At 32.0% G+C, this 22,083-nt stretch overlaps 2 protein-coding genes across 2 annotated transcripts; one reads left to right on the forward strand and one right to left on the reverse strand.

Annotated features, from left to right (window-relative positions):
* Positions 1–287: 287 nt before the first annotated feature.
* LOC138183550 (soluble guanylate cyclase 89Da-like) lies at positions 288–17,494 on the forward strand. The gene is made up of 13 exons (XM_069120614.1): positions 288–621; positions 6,307–6,506; positions 7,810–8,003; positions 8,301–8,434; positions 9,549–9,785; positions 10,572–10,774; positions 11,331–11,438; positions 11,553–11,721; positions 12,421–12,564; positions 12,690–12,843; positions 13,157–13,266; positions 13,789–13,878; positions 13,957–17,494. Exons 1-13 carry the CDS (start codon positions 580–582, stop codon positions 14,065–14,067), a joined length of 1,896 nt encoding a protein of 631 aa, XP_068976715.1. The 5' UTR covers positions 288–579; the 3' UTR covers positions 14,068–17,494.
* LOC138183555 (trypsin-1) lies at positions 16,362–21,686 on the reverse strand. The gene is made up of 7 exons (XM_069120625.1): positions 21,618–21,686; positions 19,966–20,149; positions 19,467–19,629; positions 18,830–19,038; positions 17,357–17,559; positions 17,085–17,139; positions 16,362–16,477 (listed from the first exon to the last, which is right to left on the reverse strand). The coding sequence occupies exons 1-7, from the start codon at positions 21,684–21,686 to the stop codon at positions 16,362–16,364; spliced, it is 999 nt and encodes a 332-aa protein (XP_068976726.1).
* Between the last annotated feature and the right edge of the window lie 397 nt (positions 21,687–22,083).

A 22,083-nucleotide genomic window follows, 5' to 3' on the forward strand; every position in this document is an offset into this window, starting at 1 on the left:
CAAAAACTACGTTTCCAGCTATCATTTCTGACATTTCACGTACTACCTTGACAGGAATGAGATCAGACTAACGTATATTACATACATATAACTTACTGTCATCGCATACGTCAGAATTTCTGACAAGTAAGGGAAACAATTCCCAGGTGTACGTACGCGATCGGAAGATGAACAGGTGTCCGAAGGTGCTAGGAAGCAAGCAGAAGAACCAGCATGCTGCGCACGCAGTCGACGTGAATCCTAACCACCCTTCCCGAGTCTGAACCCCCGTCGGCACAATGTTGAAACTCAAAGTTAGGCGCGCCGTCGAGCCGGACCAGTCTCTCTGTGTTCACTCTCTCGTAAAGAGAGATAATAAAAGCGCAATCTGATATGGCAACTGGCATGGTAATGGCGCGAAACACTTGACTGGAAGACGGCGGTGCGACGCGTTCGCCGCGACGATGCGACCGACGTTCCGCGCTCAGAAACACCGTCGTGATCGCGAAAGATCGCATTTTCCCAATTCCGGGCACGAGCTGCTTCCTTATGAATGCGTACGTCATTTGGTGAAGTAATACCGCGGAAACAGCCGGAACAATGTACGGTATGCTGTTGGAGAGTGTGCAGCACTTCGTGCAGGTCGGTAAACGTATGTACAAAGAAAGAGAAAAAGATAGACGACTCTGTGTGTGAGTGCTACGCTTTTCGCTAAACCAGTACCCGAAGATCCTGTTTATTCTCGTTCCTCGTCCGTGTTCGAATGGTACCTCCTCTGTTATCCTGAATCAACGTGTGTTAGCGTTCGATTACGTTTAGGTATTCGATTGTGTCAGGCAGTTAAAACGGTGTGCGTGGATTGAAAGTTCAAAGAGAATTGATACAATCAGCGGTATAGTTCCTTGTTCCAAAATAATGTAGTTATTTCATGATGAGATAAGAAGGAAATAGCAGGGCAGGAAGCACATGCACCGCTGTACAGGATTAATGCGGTAACTGGCCTCGCGTTTTAACCCTGTTGTGTTCTTTTTATTTTAAAAGTTATTTTTAAAGTCAAATTGCTTTCCTATTATCGAGAAATTATTGTTAAGATTCAGGAAGAAATTGAATAATAATTGTTGACACGCAAGGTTTTTAATTTTTATTTTTGTTGAGAATTATTTGATATGTTAGAAGTCTTTTTGTTTGTTAAAACGAAATTCAGAGATAGAAACTTGAGGACTGTGAGAGTTGAGCAAAATTAGAGACAGAATATTGCTAGAAGGAGACTTCTGAACTGTTATTATTTCTATAATAAGATACGTAACAGTAAGATGAATAAACGTGCTCTTTATAAATTGCGGATATACACGTATAAAAATTCCTATTTTTGTGAACATATCTAAAAAAGATGGAACTTAAATAGTGATTCATGTTGTGTATTAAATATTATAACGACTATTCTGCTTTGGATGTTTTCTATATTTCTGCGTATTATGTGCATTTTTGCGTCTAAATTTTTCATAAGTTATGATTGTATCTTTTTTTTTTTTTTTTAATAAAATCCACAGAATTCTTTGTCAGTGAGGAATATCTCGTTTTATGTTTTATATATTTCGCGAGTTATTTATGTCCGTGTTTAAATATTTCCTGTTGCAGACATGAATGTAAATATTTGGTAACGTATGCAGTATACATATAGGTTCATTTGTGTTTCCTAGTTCGATGAATAACTTAAAATCTAGAAGCATAATTAAATATAATTGTATTAAATGTAAGTGCCGCACTTCTATAAAACAAAGATATGAAACATTAAACACAATTCTAGCAAGTAACAATAGGATGACTTATAAAAATAATATCTAATTCCTGATAATCAAAATCTTTTATGGTACTTCGTTTTTATATTTAAAAAAATGTGACTCATCTTGATTTTTAGCATCACCCTGTATACTTGATGTTGATCACTTCGTACCAGTTAAACTGATAATGAAAGTTTCTCTAAATGCAATAGTTTTTTTCCTTATTAAATGTCATTACTTTTTTATTCCTATACATGCGCGTACCACTTTGCTATGAAATGTCAAACTTTGTTATCTTAGTAGATATATGTACATCAATTTGTAAGAAAAACATAGGGGTATTTGAATAGGTAATGAATCTATATACCAGGTCGAGAACAAATCTTTCACGTATTGTTGTAGTTTTATAGTTATAAAATAACGTGTAAAATGCAAAGCGAAATCATATCGATTATTTATTATACAAAATAAAAGAAAGTATTCTTTAGTTCCTACTTTGCAGTTAATGGTACACATAAATTTTCTTTTATCAATTTCTTTTAAAGATCTACTACCTTCTTCAACGACTGTATGTCATTCTATAGAATTATTATTACTGCTACAAATACCGCATTGCGTTATAAAGTTTTTAGTATTCGAAATAAATCTTTACATTCTTTTCTACTTCGTTAAATGTTATTTCTTACCAAGAGGTAAGCAAAGAGTTCCCTACATTAATGTAGCAAATGAATAGTTATGCATTCTAGTAATTAATAATTACAAATTTTTTCTATTGCATGTAATCATCATTTATGGCGAATAGATTATAAAATAATTCCATTTTTTTAATTTAATTTAACTAAACCTTTAAGTCTTAATGGATACGTAAGTGGCATTCAAAGTTATATATCTGTACAATTTGCTTGAATCCTCTAAATATAATTTATAACCGAAAGATCATAAAATAATTTTATTATCACAGATTATTTAACAATTAAATTCTTACAAAATACAGCATAATTCGTGACTTAGTACTCGCAAACAATAGTGCATATAATTAATGCCTACATTTATCCAACAAATATAATTAGAAACTAATTAATACAGACTAAAAGTCGCTCGATGGAACACCTTGAGGGAATATGAATTAAATTAATCGAAAAGAATTTCTCTGGGAATAGAAATCATAAAAGAACATGATCCGATCTGCAACGCGATAGCTTTCTCCAATATCCTCCTTTTCTCAGCCTCGGCGATTTACGTCCGTTCTTAATCATCTTGATAAAGTATCCCAATTTGTTTAAGTATCGATGACTGAAATAAATATCCTGATTCCTGCACGAGTTTTTAATCCTTCTCGTTTCCAGAGCAAAACGATCGAATGCGACCATAGAATTGTGCTTCCGGAAAAATTGCCTCTCCTTGTTCAGCAATTGTTGCCTTTGCAAACCTCAACCCTTTTCGGTCGTACAAACAAAATGAAACTGCCTTACACTGCAGTTCATAAATATTTGAATACTTTACTCGACTTGCAGTAAACATATTTAAATTTAACGAAAGTTTTATAAATGAATGACTAGAGTATGGATTTTCGTGACTAAAGATAAAGATCAGAAAATGAACGAAAAGATACTTATCTTATGTTTTCCTCCTGTGATCTTTCATTTAGAAATGAAAGAACCTGAGGCACAAGTTTGTTAAATAATAAAATAGTTTAAAGTGTGACGATCATAAACAATAGTTTTATTGTTAATTATTATATTAACTTTTTTATTTGGGCAATTTAATAGCTTAATTACACGTAAGTATGGTGGCCAAAAAGAACAAAATCAGCACAGTTCGATCTATCTATAATTTTATAATGAAAGTATATTGTGTCAAAAATAAGCAAGTGTGTGGATACTTTTGAACGATCGTGTATATCGATGTGTTTATCAAGCGGCGTGCAAGTTGCTGATTTATTGTATCGTCCGAAAATAATCAGTCGTTGCAAAAAGAGTCACGTAGTGGCCGAAGGAAATGGTTTGAAGGTACGCAACAAACGAGCTACCTGAATATGGATGGATTCAGACTTCCTTTCGGTAAGACGCCTTAATTGTACGAAGATTTAAAAATAGCATCGTTCTTCCGTCACTTAAGGACGCTAATTTGTTTTTCTAAATAACTTTTGTATCAATGACGATCGCTTAGCCAACAATTTATTATTTATCGTTCACTGTCCTTCGGTAAATATCTAGGAAAGCGAATATCTCGTTTGAAGTTTCTGCAACTACGAGGCAACATTAAGGAATAAATTTTATGTAAGAGGAAAGCTACCTACACTATCTCTGTTAGCATGCATGGATCGCGTCGTCTTGATTAATTCCTTTGAAGAGATTCTACAAGGTAATTGCGATCTTTACGGGTATTAAATCGATCGATTGAAAGTTAGGAAATCATTTAATTAAAAAATTAAAAGTCCCTTGGATATAGTAGTATAGAGAATCGTTTGATTAAAAAGGTAGACAACCATTTGATCGCAAAATTAGAAAATCGTTCAATTAAAACTTAGAAAATCGTTTGTACATAATTTATGAGGCAAAGTAATTATTGTAACGAGGGCTGATAGAATTAAAATATACGATAAAAGTTGTACTTGTGTATAACTCAGCGTTTAATTGATATTTGATAATTAAACATTGACGATTCGTTCTATCTGAAAAATTTGCGTGTCCATTTGACATGTTAAATCTCACGAGGTCTCATTAGTGTGAAGACGATATTAATTTTCGTGACTAAAGTCATTATGTCGGAAACAGCATTGATTATTCTACGGGGAACTAGAAATTGGCTTGATTGCGCGAATCAATTTCTTGTGAATATGTAGAATGAACAACATTTTGTACATTTAACGATATACACATGTGTATTAAGTGATCATTCTGTGAAATGTAGTAATGAATTTTTAATATTAAGCGTACCAATTGTAGTTCATTTTATAAGTACTTTGTGCATACCAAATTAATCACTTGTAGAAAAGAACAGACACGAATTAAACTAATGAGTTCATATATCACATAATGAGATCTAATAAATAAAATTGTATATTTTATTTGATTTTGTAACTTATCAATGTGTGGAAAGAATAGAATTATAGATATGATCAGTATTAAATATTAGGTGCAGAAAAGGTTCTGCGTGTACTTTTAATTTTACAGTCAAACAGAGGTACCTCAGAGTGAAATTCTTTAAAACTTTTTAATATATCTATGTACGGCTGACGATAAATTTTTAAAATATAAGTCAAGAAAAGGTTACGAAAACAATGACAGTAAATGTGCTTGTTCAAATTTGTTCTATTAATAAAAATTGATTTGAAATTGTTGAAATATTATTTTCTTTTATCTTTAATGTAAATAGTCGGTTAAAAGTTTATTCTTGTCCTTATTGTAACTATAATCTTTTAATATTTTCTCATATTTATTTGTCATCCGATATCAGTAAAGATATAGTCGATAAAGTACAATACACATAAAAAGTAATAGTCTGTGAAAATGATATCAGAGGAAGGAAAGGAAGTTTAAAAATGAGCCACGTGTCAATGTTTTTAAAAGTTCGACGTGAAAGAGCAACAATAAAGAATTAATCAATACATGTAACGAATGGAAAAAGTTATCAACTTAAATGAAAAATATTTGAATGATTGAAATTTTAAAAGTCTTAAAAGTGAAGATACGTTGTATTCATAAAAGTATAGAATTCTTTCTTACACCTAATAAATTCAATATCTCTGTGTTTATAAATGAATTTCATTTAAATAATGTCCAACAGCATTTTTCAAAGAATCTAATGAAGAAAATTTTATTAATTTTAGGACAAGAAATATACGTGTCCTGCAACGTGATTCATGGTAAATTAAATACAGCGAATATAAAGTCGTTACTTATAAATGACGTAACGAGTTCCATAGTACAGAGTTCGCTCTTTGTTTTTCGTGGCGAGGAAACAATAGGAACTATGAAGGGTGAAATATTCCCCGGAGCATAATAAAAACAGCTAAACGTTTTATCCTTTTATATTGTCTTTTCTCACCGTTCTTGAGCCATTTTTATCGGAAATCAATCATCTGGTGGCACAAAAATCTGCGTGAAAAAAATAAAGCTACAAACTGAAAATTTTTTCCACATTCTTTATCGACACGTTGATTCGTGAAAGATCATTTGTCTGAGAAACTAATATATCACTTTGACATTTTTATTTTATAACATATTACATTTTGATAAAAAGTTTTCTATATTTTTTAGAACATTAAAATTTTCTATGATATTACATTTTGAAATTCCAAATGTAAATGAAATTTACAATAACGCTTTCACTGACTCTCTTCACACTACGTGGCTTTCGTTGTAACGTTATATTACGTAATACAATCTTTCTAAAATAAAATTTCTAAGACTGGTATAAAATGATTCTCTAAGAAAAAGAAAAATGTGAAAGAAAGTAATATGGAAAGTAATATAACCAGGATGGAAAAAGTTTGTTCAGGAAGAATGCTAATAATGACAGAGCCATCAAATTCTCGTTACAGTTAGAATACGGCGAGGATGTGTGGCTTCAGCTCCTGGAAAGAGCTGATTGCAAACATATGGTTTTCAACACGCGACAAACTTATCCCGACGAGCTTATGACCAATTTAGCTGCTGCATTAGCCGAATGCAATGGCGAATCCGTGGAGGATGTAATGCAATTCTTTGGGAAGTGTTTCGTTAGATTTTTTAGCAACTTAGGGTAAGTAAATTTTCTGATGTTTTATGAGTCATGTACAATCTAAAGATACCAGGTGTGGGATAAAAAGTTCCTTTAGAGTAAAGAAATATATTTAATTCGTTTGATTCGTATGAAACAATTCTACATTGCTCTAATGATAAATGTAAAAATATCAATAGCATGTATGATTGATAATTGAAACCTAGAAAAACATAATATGTAGATAAAATGTGTGAAAATGCTTGTTTTATTGTTTGTCTAGTTCGTACTAAACAATTTTATGTTACTCCAAAGAAAGACATAAAGAAAGAAAAATAATATATAGGTTAAAAATGAAGGAAATATAATATGTGGATAGAAAAGGAAATTCTTAGAAACATATTTGTTCTGTAGCAAAATTGGAGGTATGGAAGGTAATTGTGACGTTTAAATATCAACAAAGTCGAAGTCATTTACGGTCGCACAAGTTGAAACACATGCCTGATTGAATAGAGCTCGTACCACGATATTGTATTTAGGTTCTAGCTAATTAAACGAACCAATTACTATTATACATCGAGAACTACGTGATGTAGAATTAATTATTACCTGTGGGAACGAGCATAAGATCAATTAAAAGCTTCGATTAATATTTTGTTGCATTTGAGTCGATACTCCAGTTGGCATCATTAGCAAACCACTCCTCGAGCAATCAAAAGGCGTATTTACCACTACCTGCATCAAATGTTTCACTTTATTTTACTGTGCTTTTTGTTCTTACTCGATGAAAATAAAGAGAACCATGTGTTGTAATAGAGTTGAAAACTATTTGCTAGATTGTCTCTATAATATACTTGTTCTTGTTATAGTTTATGCAACCAGAATCATGTGGTGTACTGTTTTATCAATTTTCAATGTCTCAAGAGGGAGAATTATTTGAATATGGAACATAGAACGTGATTTATGTCGATTGTAAATTTGAAGTGCTAGATGGTTGTAACTCATAATTTTCTTTTAATCATCCGAATAATCAATCAAGCTTTAAAATAATTACTAAAGAATATTGGTATAGAAAGTTTTAAAGAAATATAATGTAACAAGAAATTCATTTTAATTCATTCGAAATATATTTATTTTTTTTTTCTTTTTTTTTTTTAGTGGAACTAAACGAATTTTATTTTGATGTGAATTTCTGATAATGCAAGTGCTGATAGAACATTTCTTTCGAATTGTATAAGAATCCTTGTTTCGTGTCACTGCCGTTTCCATTCTTCCAAATATTCAAAAAGTAAAATTGGGATTCTTTTAGATAAAAATTCAATAGTAATTATTATCTTTATGACAGATATGCCTGCATGATAAAAGCCACTGGTCGTTATTTTTGTGACTTTCTACAAAACGTCGACAATATTCACATGCAAATGAGATTCACGTATCCACGTATGAAAAGTCCTTCGATGTACACTACACACGTCGACCCACAGGGTGTGGTGTTAGTTTATCGAAGCACCAGGAAAGGATTTACGCACTATCTTATGGGTAAGATAACACAACTTTTTAAGATAAGTCTTTTACTCTTTACGAGTGCTTCTGCTTTAACTTTCGCTTGTAATATATTATATATATAAAAATATATTCTTCTGATATATATCGTGTATATATGTACATAATGCATAAAAAAGAAAGAACACTTTTACGAAAGTAAAAATTTTCGAAATTAATTATAGAATGAGATAAAATCTAAAAGATACAAGAAATTATTTTTCACAAGATAAAATCGATATAAATTTAGTTACAAAATATACAACAAAGGTTCACTTTCATATTTTTCCTTAGGTCAGTTATTTCAAATAGCGAAAGAGCTTTACGAAACAGATTTAGTCATACGAGTATTAGGAAGTTCAAACAATATCCCTGGATCCAGAAGCGTAATGGTTAAATTTAGAATTGATTTCGACAATCGTGAATACGTGAGTAATTACATAGAAATATTTCGATCCATGATATACGAGTAGGTATACGTATAAGTTATAGTTTAATAATTAACCCCTCGTCGGCAATACGGTGTTTCACTAAGCCGGTCGGCATTATGGGTCTTCCAATCCCTGACCTAATTTCTTACTGTTTTCAATTTTAAAAATATCTGAAAATTCTCAGATACTTATCATAGTCTTTAATTTACCATACAAGTGATACTTCAGCCAAATGTTTAAATCTTTTTCCAATAAAAATAAAAATTTGATACAAAGTTGTGAAAAAATGGGAAATTGTTTGAAAGTACACAGTTTCGTAATAAACAAATATTTTAAGAAGCTATTATAAGATTTTACCAATAAGACTAAGATCTTTCGAAAAAATATCAAGAAATTTTTCGACCCTTAGAAAAGTATAATCATTTTAAGATCTATATTTGCGAGATTTTTAAGTGGATTATTTATTATTGAAAAATAACACGATACACGCGTTGAGAAAGAAAGACTGTGTATCTCATACTTATTAAAGTATAAGGAACATAAAAGCCAGACGAGACACTGACCGCTAAAAGGTTAGTATATTGTATATGGAAATGAAAAAAAAATTACGCGACATTAAAATGACGTGGGCGGCAATATGAGTCGTTGAAGGTATGGTGCTCATATTACCTTCGTAGTATTTAGAACTGAATCGGAGCTACCGAAGCAAACAGTATTTACTTAATCAAAGTCCTGTAGATGTAAGTTTTTTTATCTGACACCTTCGTTTGGGAGAAATTAAACAATAAAAATTTCGTCTGGACCTTAACGACCAATATTGCTGGCGGGGAGTTAAAATGAAAATTTTGTATCGTTTACTAACTGTCTGCTCTAATAAAAAGGAATTATTTTTAATCAATATAAAACCTCCGTATAAAATGTAAATTTAAAAAACTATTAAGATTTTAGCTTAGAACATTGGAATAAATTATTCTAGTTCTTACAATGTTCATCGCCATACTTGATATAAAATTTCCATGCTTTTTCATAAAATAAAATTATTTTTTATTTTCTTTGTATTTACATATATATCTCCACTTAAACTTAAAATTATTCATGTTTACGTTCTTAGATCGCAAAGAACAACAGTATGAAAACTCCACTTGGCCGTGAATTAGCACCGGTGTCAATATCGTTCCTTTTACGTCTTTTCCCATTTGGAGTGGTAATCAACAAAGACATGAGGATATTGGGGGCCGGCGATAAACTCCTGCAAGCATGGGGTGGCAGTTCGTCCATTTTGAATAAACACGTCACGGATGTTTTTAAATTCCGTAGGCCTAAAGGGATATCTTTCACGTGGGGAAATGTAAGGGAGCTTTTTATGACGAATAAAGCAGAAAGTGTCTAATTTTCTTGAAGTTAAGGGATAAGGATATTGCATTATATAACTATATCTCATATCCATGTAAAATGTCTTTTCGTATAAGGGTCTTTCATATTGAGCTGATATAACTTTCCATTTCGAAAAGTTACACGTTTGAAAAATAATTTTCAACGCTTCTAAACTTATATTTATTTTAATTACTATTATACTACATTGTTTTACAAATTAATGGTTTTGCCAAACGAAATGGTTGCTCTATTTAACGGGACATTAAATTAAATTACATTTTTACATACTTTATAAAGCATAGTTCTTCCAAGTAACACTAAAAACACGTAGGAGTAATATTTAATGGATGAAGAAAATTTCTGCTTAAGTTTCACTATGAATTTACCTAAACATTCATAAAGTTTTCATTAATATTGCAAACTTCTACTTTAAATTCTCAATATATATAAAAATTCATACGTAAAACTTAAAGTAGAAATTCTCAATATCATCGCCATTACTCCACGTACTAACTAATAAATTAATCAACAAGGAACCTTGATTACGTATTTTATCAGTTTTATAAAAGTCTACCTACTTCCCAAGAAAATAATATTTCATTACTATCTTCTTAAGAAAAGCTCGTCTTGGTTACTCTCTCGCAACATAACCATCGTAATTAATTCCTCCTTTATAAGTTCATTAACAATTTATTCCTTAATTGGCATCCATACTTATCAAAGTCTTCGACAAAGTGATAACTTACCTGCATGTGGACAGGTGATGTACTTGCATTCTGTGATGTTCGAATTGGAGCTGGTCAGATTAAACGATAACGATGCTTCATCTAACTCAGACAATACCCCAAGCACCAGTTCGGGATTGGATAGGCGAGGCAGTCAAGGGGCCAGGAGCATACTATTGAAAGGTCAAATGAGATATATCGAGGATCTTAAAGCAATTATTTTCTTATGTAGTCCCCTGTAAGTTGACGAAACATATGTATATATGAGCCTCTCAGAAGCTAAATTGGTCAACTTGATGTAATCTATCTCGATTTTATTGATTTTATTGGTTATGACTATGTGATTGATATTTAACTTTTACAAAGATAGTGACCTACGTTATCGCTCAAAAGTTTAAAATGAATTATTTATGATGAGAAGAAAATTGGATATTTTAATGGAAAAGTATGGATGGATATTGGTTAGTACATAACTATATAATGAGTGAAAAGATTGTATTAAAATTACTAGCTCATATTTTTCTTTGTATTTTTTGACAATTTAATTTTTGATATAATACTCTTAATTTCCTATCTTCATATTTGGCCTTATATCTAATAACAAAAAATTCTAAATGAATTTAAAATAAGATAATTGGAAAACTAATTTTAGATAATAATGCCATATCATTTTTCTATTATATGAGTTTCTAATATTCCATGTAGTTGATCAATACGGCTTCTGAGTTGCTCATCTCAAAATACCAAAGAACGAAGCCCGTAAGAATATAAGACAATCAAAATATCTTCGACAGAATTAACAGTTTAGACGAATTGCTTAACATGGGCCTGTACCTGAACGACCTAAATCCTCATGGCTTGAGTCGTGAGTTAGTACTCGCCGGATGGCAACATTGCGGAAGGTACAATATTATTTTTTAACTACGGTTAAGATTGACTGAACTATAATTCCACTCGTTTCAATGAGATACATTGTCATCGACAAAATACATATATGTTTCGATGCGTTATGTCAGATTAGAGATGATGTTTGAGAGGGCTGAGCAGAGATCAACCGAATTGGAAAACAGCTACGCGTTGCTGGATCGCTGGAAGAATAAGAGCGACGAGCTTTTGTATTCCATGATCCCACAGACGGTTGCTGATCGATTGCGTGCTGGAGCTTGTCCTTTAAGCACTTGCGAGGTATTTGAAGATCTTGTAAAGTAATATTTTGAGTGCTTAGCGTTTTCAAGATCTCGTAAAATGTTACTGTAATGTGTCTTTGAAATATTATTGTAATATATTTTATCATTCTTTGTAGCAAAATGTATAAATATGCATATATCGGATTTTGTCACGATTGTCGCTCGCATAGCGGACACTGTATAAATATTGGGCGTTATCTCTGCGAAATATTATCGTAATCAGTTTTATTCGAAATATTATGGTAATTGATCATGTTAAACTTTAACCTTTACGCTGCCATATTTTATTGTAGTCGTCAGTCCATAATTCATGAAGGGATATGATTTTGATCCTCGAGCTGTTAGAATTTATTTTCTTCCATTGTGACAATGCTGACGATGGTATAGCTGCTGACAACGTGAAAGATATAAAAAAGAGCGAAGGTTACAGAACTTCCTTTTAATTTTAAAATTGAGATTTTTCGAATTGGAGCAATTAATTATGCAGTGTAAGGGTTAAGCTATGAGAGTAGAAATTTCAAATAGATGAAATGACAGAATAGAATTTGTTTAAAATACAAAGTTATTATATACATGTATTTAATTACTTTAAATATAAAAAATTTGTAATACAGAAAAAATTAATTGTTACAAAGCAAGGAGTCAAAATCTTTGATGTCCAATAGACTAGTATTTCAATATTCTTTTCCTTTTATAGTCATTCGAGTCTATTTCCGTGTTATTCTGCGAGCTTTGCGATTTCGATTATTCAACGATCGAAGGTGCAATGGACATTGTCTCGTCGATGAACGCTGTTTTTTCTTGTTTCGACTCGCTGATGGATGAATTTAACGTGTACAAAGTGAGTTTCATATGTAATTTAAGCACTCCACTGCATTATTGTCAGAATAAAAATATTGTCAGAATGCACCGATAATTTTATAGACGTTTCAACGCAAGATATTTCATCTTTACGACTTTCAACAGGTAGAAACAGTCGGCCGGGTCTATATGGCAGCCAGTGGTGCGCCGGATAGAACGGAAAATCACGCGCAAAATATCGCAGACGTTTCGCTGCAGCTGCTGAAACACGTCCGATCCCTTAAGTTACCCTCTGGTGTCGATATTCAAATTCGTATAGGTAACTTAACACGAGATTTGTTTCCAATATATTTCATTTTTTATAATTCATTTCTTTTTTATTTTTCTCTTTCTTTTTTCTTTTTTATCAGGTATTAAAAGTTATATAGACAATTTAGCCCGAGATTCATTTGAAATAAATCTTTTATGTTTCGTTTTCTTTTTACTGTCTTATCCTCTTTTCTTTTCTTTTTTTTCTGTTGCCATCAAAGTAGACTTAGTTTTTATGACAGATAGTCTGGTTTTCTTTCATATTTTCGAGCAATTGAGCGAGAACGAACATAATATAATACAAGTGAGTTCTACTTTCCTAGGAATCCATTCTGGACCAGCTGTAGCAGGTGTAGTTGGCATCAAAGTACCTAGATATTGCTTTTTCGGTGACACTGTGAATACTGCTTCTAGGATGCAAACGACTAGTCTGGTAAGTTCATTTATTTATGGTCAATTCCACCGCGAAAGGATTGAATGAGTAGAACGAGGCAGAATAAATTTAAATAGACGAGTGAATCTTTTTTATACGAAGGGACTGAACGCGGTAGAAACATTGAATTTATGTGCTACTATTACTAGAATTGAATTACTTGAATTAATATAATTTTATACATTTTAAAATATTTTATGTTTTACCTCGCTAGTAAATACAACCGTAGAAAGTCCATAATATTATTTCTAACAATTTACAAACAAGTTAATCACAATTAAATTTCGAGACATATATAGCCATTTCGAACTTACAACTTATCCAGATTTAGTACTCTCACTTAATAATTCAACACATACTATTTTAGACCCTATTCTACATTGCGTTTTGTTCCATCATAATTTAAAAGAAATAAAAATTCTTATCCTTTCATTGCCTATGTTTACGACACAATCGATTTTCATGTTCGACCAATTCAAACTTATCAGTGTACACAGTGGTTTAACCATTTTCACGATTCAGCCTGGAAAGGTGCAGATCTCATCGGATGTGAAAGCGTTATTACCACCGGATCGGTATTACGTTGAATCACGCGGATTGGTTTGGGTCAAGGTTCGTATCGCAGCAAGTTTAATTTAGGGATTCCCGCACACCATGTTGTATAATTCGTTGGTTTACTGTTCCGTGCAGGGTAAAGGTAACATGGAAACTTATTGGTTATCCGACAAAGTAGACACGGACGGTAAATCGACCGAGCAACAAGCTACTAAGCCGGAAGGACTTCTAGTCACTGATATTTAAACTGTGGTCAAATGGCGAATTAGATAATTTTAATTATTTACTAATTATACTTTTTTTTATGGTTCAATGATTGGATCCCTCTTAGTTAAAGTATCCATTCTATCATACAAAAACTGAGAGGAAATAAAGCTTGATTATTTTCTTTGTGCCATAAATATTTTTTCCTTTTTTATTCATTCTAAAATATTCAATTCAAAACATTTAATTCATAACACCCTCTGTAGAGTAATTTTACTTGAAAGATGAAGAAACAAAAGACATTTATTTCAAATATATTAAATATATGAAATATTTTGAAAAAATGAAAAAATACTGCATAGGATATTCTGACTAAAGGGGACCGTGTTAGAAACAATCAGAATCACTTTATTAACGTGCAATCACGCGTGCAATCGACATACTGATTAGATTGTTTTAGTTTTATGGTGATGTATAGAGATATGATAGTTCGTGAATAATCGTGGCATATGCGTTTACTCAAATATTTTTTAGGTGTTACTCGTTCATAGATTTAAATGTTATTTAATGTAAATGTTTTATACAATGATTCGTCGAATGATGAAAAAGATACGGAATTTAGTTACAAAAAGATAGCAAACGAACTTTCCTCCCATTTTAGTTATTTCCTCCCTTTTTCCCTTTCTTATTTTCCTCGCTACCTCCGGTATATTATAGGCTTAAGAGACTGTTTGCTGAGCTAAGCTTCCTCAATTGCTCTTTATATCCTTCCACCCGCAACATTTTCTTTTCTTTTTATTTTCTTCGTTTCCACATCAATTCTTTCACTCCTATATTTGTTGTACCTTGTTTTTACTATTACTACCTTTTAGCTTCAATATCTTAAAAAGTGATAACATTTTTAGTACATATTTAAAACAGTGTTTGTTATACAGAAAAGATACACACATGGGCGTTAGGCCTTAAATGCATGGTTTCTGTTAAATATAATGAAACATTTGGAGATTATTAATTTATGTCTCAGAATATCACAGAAAAATAATTTTAAAGAATTATCTGGGGAGAAAGAAATTATTTGTTGCTGTACAGGATAATATTTCATTAAGCAATTGCAAACAATTGGGATTAAAATTTCAATAATTTTATTTAATATTAACAATATAAAAAGTTCGTTTGTAACGCAAATATAAATAAACTACAACGATAAAATTACAATCAAGTTAAAAGTTGAGTATCATCGAACATTTTACGTATAGATTGCTATAAATATTTAAATTACCTAAAATATGGTAAATATTACGAATTTAATTTCATAAAATCGATCGATCAATCGTTTAAATGATCGAATTTATATTAAATGAAGAACAATCGACGTTTCACTGTATAACGAGTAACGCAAACGACACGATAGGCGTTTGATTTCTTCGTGACACGACAAATCATGCTGCGATTGGGTAGCAGGTACGTGAGTTTTCACCGAAATTCCACGTTGAAAAAAAAACAGAGAAAGTCTAGGTGACTTTCTTTCTCGTGCGTTCGATGTTATGTACGAGTCGGACGCTCGATACGTGCCTTAATTTTCAATTGTCTCTCCTGCATCGACGTAGAATAACGGATCGCGAAGCTAGCTATTATTTTTAACTTCTCGTGAACTCCATGAAACTAATTTCATCCCTCTATAATCTCCTATCTTTCTTTACAGTTGAGAATAAAGTTAAGAATTACGTATGATTACATACTTTCTTTTCTTTTCGTCCCACAGTCACTAATAATTAATTCATTTGGCTTCGGCTTAGCTATAAAAATATTATATATTGAAATTTCGTTATTCACTAACTTTGATCATTTTCTTATATTCCATACTGTAAAGTTTCGACATAACTTTAGTTCTAAGATATAAAATTTTAAATTCCTTTATCAAAGTAAAAAATTAACAATAGCTATTGATAGATTAGTTGATAATGAGAGGATACAATAAATGTGAAAAATAATATTTAAAAAACACAGATACGTAATTTTGACATTATAGAGGGTAAATCTATATATGTATAATTGATAAATAAATTTAGTACTGAATGAAAGACCACCAAGATTAAATATGCTGAGCTTGTAGCCATATTGTTTCATGGTCGACTATAAAAATTCGTTAAAATCCTAAATTCCTGGAAGAAATATTCCACGAGGACGAATTCTAGTCTTTTGAAAAATACACTCGTAGAATCGTGCGAGTATTAAGTTTTCAGTCGGCCAGGACGATGAATAGAAAAATAATCGAAACATGAGTCAAGATTCTTGTACACGTATCGTGACCTTTCGATTATTATTCATCGTTTAAATTAACAATAACACCCGTCCTCGGTGTTATTCGCTATCCATGAGAGGTAACGATTCACCCTGCTGTAAACGCCGGGATAGCCAGGCTTCGCGCATCCTTCGCCCCAGGATACCACTCCTGCGAATTTAGATGTGTAAATTCGTTTAGCTATAAAACAGACAATGGACGAGATACAAAGTGGATCCTAATTTAATCTGAATTCCGGAAATATATCGAGAAGTAAGAATTTGTTTTGCATTACGATTATATGGTTGTAAATCAACACATTTCTCACTGACAATTTTATTGTGATTTTACTTTTGTGATTTTATTTTTGTGATTGAGATTAATAATTGGTAATTTTACTAAGAAAGATGCAATCTTCTGCAATTGCCATTGGGGCAAGAATTTGGAAAGTTGGTTCTTATTAATTAAATATTGTTAATTGAAATAAATATATGTAAGAGATTTCCTTTCTCCAGAGTCACTAGCAATTAATCTGTTTGTATATAATACTCAGTTGTAGGAATATGTAAAAATATTTTTATTTACTAATATTAATCGTTTTCTTATTTTCCAATGTATTGTCACTATAGCTGTTATTGTGATTATAATTCGAAATCTCTTTGTTTTTGCAGAAACATATTGATCTTTCATTGACATGTAATACGCAACTTTATGACTCGTTCTGTATCTCTTCCACCGAATTTCTATTCTTTATCAAACGATAGAACACGAATCTTACCAACTACTTGATAACTGTTGTCATTAAAAACATGTAAGGGGCCACCACTGTCTCCCTAATAAAAAAGAAGGAATCAAACATTATAATTTTGAACAACATATTTTTCTCTTTAATATTAAGTGACGAACGTGTACACAAAAGTTTGATGTATGTATATGTGTCAATGTATATGTGTAAATGCAAATGTATAAAAACGTAATAATTTTATTCGTACGTGTCGTAAATCGAAAAGATGTTAGAAGCAACAACGAAAGGAATTTTTCTTTTATTACCTGACAGGAATCCTTGCTTCCCTCTTGATAACCTGCGCACAGCATATTGTCTGTGATCTTCCGCGCCGGATATTTAGTTGCGCGACACTCGGCATTCGTGAGAATCGGAACCGTCACTTCCTGCAGAGTTTGCGATATCGAGCCAGCCTCTTCTAATGCGCCCCAACCAGTTACTGTTCCATTTAATCCAGCAAAAGTTTTAGCTGAAAATGGAGTTTATATGTGCTTCTTTCAATACACTAGAGCTTTTTATTTTCGTATCTTTTTTTAATATTCGTAGGTGCATTAAGGGCAGGCACAATACTTTTTTTTAACAATAGTACGGAAGTTAGTATTATACTCTCTATTAGTTTAATTTTTTACTTTTAATCTCTAATAATCTAACTGGTGGTACAAGCGGAAAGGGGGTGATTCTACGCGAAAAAAGAAGTCGAAAATATAGAATAAAAATTTTTCGTTTGAGGCTTTGTTTTCGAGAAAATCGACTTTGAATTTTCGCTCGGTACGCGTGCACTTTATCACGTCTCGTTATAACGGATCTCACTGTAGATCATTGTCTCGATGGAAAAATTAAAAAAAAAAAAAATTTTTTTATTCTATATTTTCAACTTCTTTTTTCGCGTAGAATCACCCCCTTTCCGCTTGTACCACCAGTTACCAACCACCCTGTATATAACAATTTGATAACAAGTGGAATGCTCCCCAAATATCGTATATCAAAATAATATAAATCTATCCAACAAAGATAAGAAAAAGATATGAATATACATTACATATGAATATATTGCGAGTAATTCATCTCAAATTCTACTAGATTAATATTAATTGAAATTCAAATAAATATTTTTGAATTTTATTTTATTTGAAATTTTTCTCCATAAAAACAATGCCCGCAAAGGAGCGGGCAGAGCAAAAGAGGGTGAATATTTCTCATCCTTGTAGGATCCCGCGTCGAAGGGTGGTTTTGCGTCGCCCTAGGTGGTCATAGTGATCATCATGCCGAGGAAGTTCTGGGTCCTCCTCGGACATGCACGACGGCCCAGGGGATGGTGTTAAGAAGTGTGGTCTCTCTCAACGCCCAAATTAAACTTAAGGAATGGCTCCCTCAGAATAGGAGAAGACGCAAGAGTGCTCCCGCAGCAATTCGTAAGAGGTCCCGGGGCACTCCTGTTAAGCTTTAGGTAGGCCACCGTAGGGTTTTAGTCGGCAAGTCCAACACTACCCCGCCGTTTCCCAGAAGAACGGCGGGGTGTTTATGAGCATTTCCCCGCGTATAAAAAGAAAAGATATTTTTGAATTTGCATTGGAATGAATCATAGCAAACAAAGCAACTAGAATTTGTATTATAGTAAACGTCTTATTGTTAAATCTGCATTTTAAAGAAATATTACATCATTATATAAGAAATATTACAATATTATATCATGCACAAAGCTACTATACCATTGACTATCGCAATATTTAGAACGTTACCTCGTTCTGGAAGGCAAACAGGCCTCATCTTTCCCTCGAATCGAATGGCGTCCTTCAGTTTGACGAGCGCGATGTCATTGTTATAGTTGTACGTCGAATAACCGCTATGCTTGATCACTTTCTCGACTTTGAATTCTTGAATCTCTGTCTCTGTGGTAGAATTGCGATCGTGCTCTAATATCCGAATTAACATGAGTTTCGGATCGAACCTGTTTCAATTATTTATGGATTGAATTCATGTTACGATAGATCAAGATATCAATAAAATAATTGATCGATTAAATAGTTTCACACGTATGCTGTCATTGTTATATATATTACACCATATGTAATGAAAAATTGCTACTCTCTATTTTGTTATTTTGAAAAATAATTTAAAATTAAGAGAAACGAAAATGTCACAAATTTCAAAATAACGTAGTAACAAATAATCTCAAAATAATGTAGCATAACAATCCTATTATAACTATTATCGTACACGATACAGCGAAATGATTCGAGTTGTTCTAATGTCACTAATGATATTGCCGATGTTGCTACATTATTACGATATATAATTATGTACTATATAATACTGTATACATTATTATTGTGTATAACAAATAACTATATGGATACTATAATATTATGAAATCACCTGTCGACACAATGAGCAGCGGTTAATACATAACGAGAACTTATAACAGATCCACCGCAATAGAATCGTCCTCTAAACATCATTAATGCCATCCATGGATATTGATTAACTTGGGTCTCAACACCACCTACGATCCGTTTCTGTGTGTTCGTTAAACCACATTCTAGAAAATAACATATTATTACATAAGTTTAATCAATTTCGTTAAGTAATGTTCTTTAAATGCAAAATAAAGACATAAGTAAAAACAAAATAATACCAATTTTTATTCATTGGTTTATTTGAATCTAATTTATTTCAGTCTTCATTTTTGTTTTACTGAATTTATTTAACATTACTTTTAGTCCTAATTAACAATATTAATATTAATGTATCATAAAATTGTAAATGAAAAACTTATATAAATTGATCTCTATTAAATAAGTCATAAGGAGTATTTATTGTACATCTTCAAATTTTTAATATTGAACAAATAATCTTGTTTCGAGTTTAAACTCACTGCAAGGTAAACACGATTCAGTCGCTGGTCTCGGAAGTTCAGTTGTTGTCACGGGTACTGTTATGGATCCACCAGCGGATATTAAACTGGCCAGCCATTCCCAGAAATTTTTATCATCCGTAGCTGCTATATTATACTGCGTTGCATTTAAGTCAACTTCTTCAACGGGGATTGGCGAACGTAACTATAAATTTTTATATTTATGTCACCTTTTGCTGTTTTAACTGCAGGAACAATATATTGGAAACAAGAATTTGTACTTTCTGTAAATCTTAAGCGAAAAATTTATATTTATTTTAACAAGATCCCTAATATTTATTGCAAAATGGCTTTATTATTACTTATGATTAACCAATTACATAATATACAGAATGAGATATTGATATAAATGTGTTATAATTAATGCCTTCACACATTATGCTTTAGTATATTATTAATTAACTAAACGCGATCAATGTATTTATTTTCTATAAAACTGATCGTTCAAATTTTAGTGTATTATGTCTTTTTCACAAAACTATCCGAAAAATGTGTTTCTACCTTTAATAACTAAAAAAAGATCAATTTTTCACATGCTAAAAAGGGATGCGATCCTTAGAAGAACAAAGATTATTTTATGGAGCAACATTTATATTTTGAATATTTATGTTTAAAAATTGAAGTCGATAAATATTCAACACGCAAGCGCGTACTTCAATCTTTGATTTCAAATTCGAACGTACGATTGTAAAAACACAGAGCAGTGATCTGAACATCTTTCATTGCCGTTATGTGTCCTCAATATAAATTCTCATTACATATGCAAAGCGGTAAGAGATTATACCCAATAAATATTATAACAAATTCTATTCTTCGCGAAAAAGAAGCCATGAAGTTACCTCTAACGCCTCACATAAAAACAAAATTCTAATAAATCGTAAGATAAAGCTTACATTTGATTTCCCAAGAGGAAAGGATGACCCTATAAGAATTTCATACTATCATTCTTCACTCGTGATTCAATTCATCCATTCAATTTCATTATCCCTATTTTATCAAACATCGACCTTAACTTTTCTAAGGACGAGTTTATTTCAGGACGGTAAAATGTTTCTTCAGATAAGGGAAAGGCTATTCTTTATTTTTCATTTTTATGTGTTCAAAGAATACAGATATGTAATGCCGGAAAATATCTTTAAATTATGAAATGTTTCAGGATATATGGTACAATCATGCACCTGTATGTAGTTAATGTATTTTTCTACCTTCGTGTATGAATAAAAAATAAATTAAAGGAATACATGTAGTAACGTACGAAATTAGTGTTTCATATATTCTACTCTTGCACGTATTAAATTAACATTATTTTAAATAAATACAATAGAAATAAATTCTAAATTTAGAAAACATTGGAACAAATACTTTTTACGTATCTATAATCCATATTTATGTAAAATAATCCATAACAACGGAGTGTAATGATCTGTAGACTCTACGAATAACTTACAACTCGTGACTCCCGAAATTTCACCAATAAATTAGTTTTCAATTATATATGTTTTTATTTAATTATAAGAAGTTAATTCACTCAATTAATCCAATTATTCGTACACGGTTTGGGAAAGTGTCGAGGTCTTTTGTAAACGATGTACCACGATTAATCGGTTACTTACTTTCTCGCAATTAACGGCACACGTTGCTGCGAACACAATGATCACGCAGAATATTGTACGGATCCACATGTTCGCGTCGATCGCGGAACGAATACTATTTTGTCACGGAACGAATACTATGAATTCTGTACCGCTTGGCCACCGAATAAAAGAGAGCAACCGATTGAATCGGACTCGGAATCTACACTTCCTACCAGGTCGACGTACACTTTCACACAACACTTCTACGATGCTCGTCACTTCTTTATTTATACGGAATAGTGGACTGGCGAGTAGCTGAGGTGAAAATTTAGGCTGACCGTATGTAAATTTACAGACGCAGGCAAACAACATTGCGTATGGAAACGACGCAAGTATATGTGGAATCCTGCAACGTCGATTGTACAGTTCGTCAATCTTGTTCGTCCATTCGATATTAAACAATGGTATACCGCTTACATAAACAAAATATATAGAAATTTTGTAA

This window comes from Bombus flavifrons, chromosome 9 (assembly GCF_040668555.2).
Source record: "Bombus flavifrons isolate JBK064 chromosome 9, iyBomFlav1_principal, whole genome shotgun sequence".
Classification (NCBI taxonomy): domain Eukaryota; kingdom Metazoa; phylum Arthropoda; class Insecta; order Hymenoptera; family Apidae; genus Bombus; species Bombus flavifrons.

Excerpts from the sequence above, each read along its gene's own strand:
- LOC138183555 (XM_069120625.1), bottom strand. The coding sequence starts at position 21,686 with ATGTGGATCCGTACAATATTCTGCGTGATCATTGTGTTCGCAGCAACG. Across the intron at positions 19,630-19,965 it reads TGAATCGTGTTTACCTTGCA|AATGTGGTTTAACGAACACA; the intron begins GTGAGTTTAAAC and ends GTTATTTTCTAG. Across the intron at positions 17,560-18,829 it reads TGTTTGCCTTCCAGAACGAG|CTAAAACTTTTGCTGGATTA; the intron begins GTAACGTTCTAA and ends CTCCATTTTCAG.
- LOC138183550 (XM_069120614.1), top strand. The coding sequence starts at position 580 with ATGTACGGTATGCTGTTGGAGAGTGTGCAGCACTTCGTGCAG. Across the intron at positions 8,004-8,300 it reads ATTTACGCACTATCTTATGG|GTCAGTTATTTCAAATAGCG; the intron begins GTAAGATAACAC and ends ATTTTTCCTTAG. Across the intron at positions 11,439-11,552 it reads GGATGGCAACATTGCGGAAG|ATTAGAGATGATGTTTGAGA; the intron begins GTACAATATTAT and ends GCGTTATGTCAG.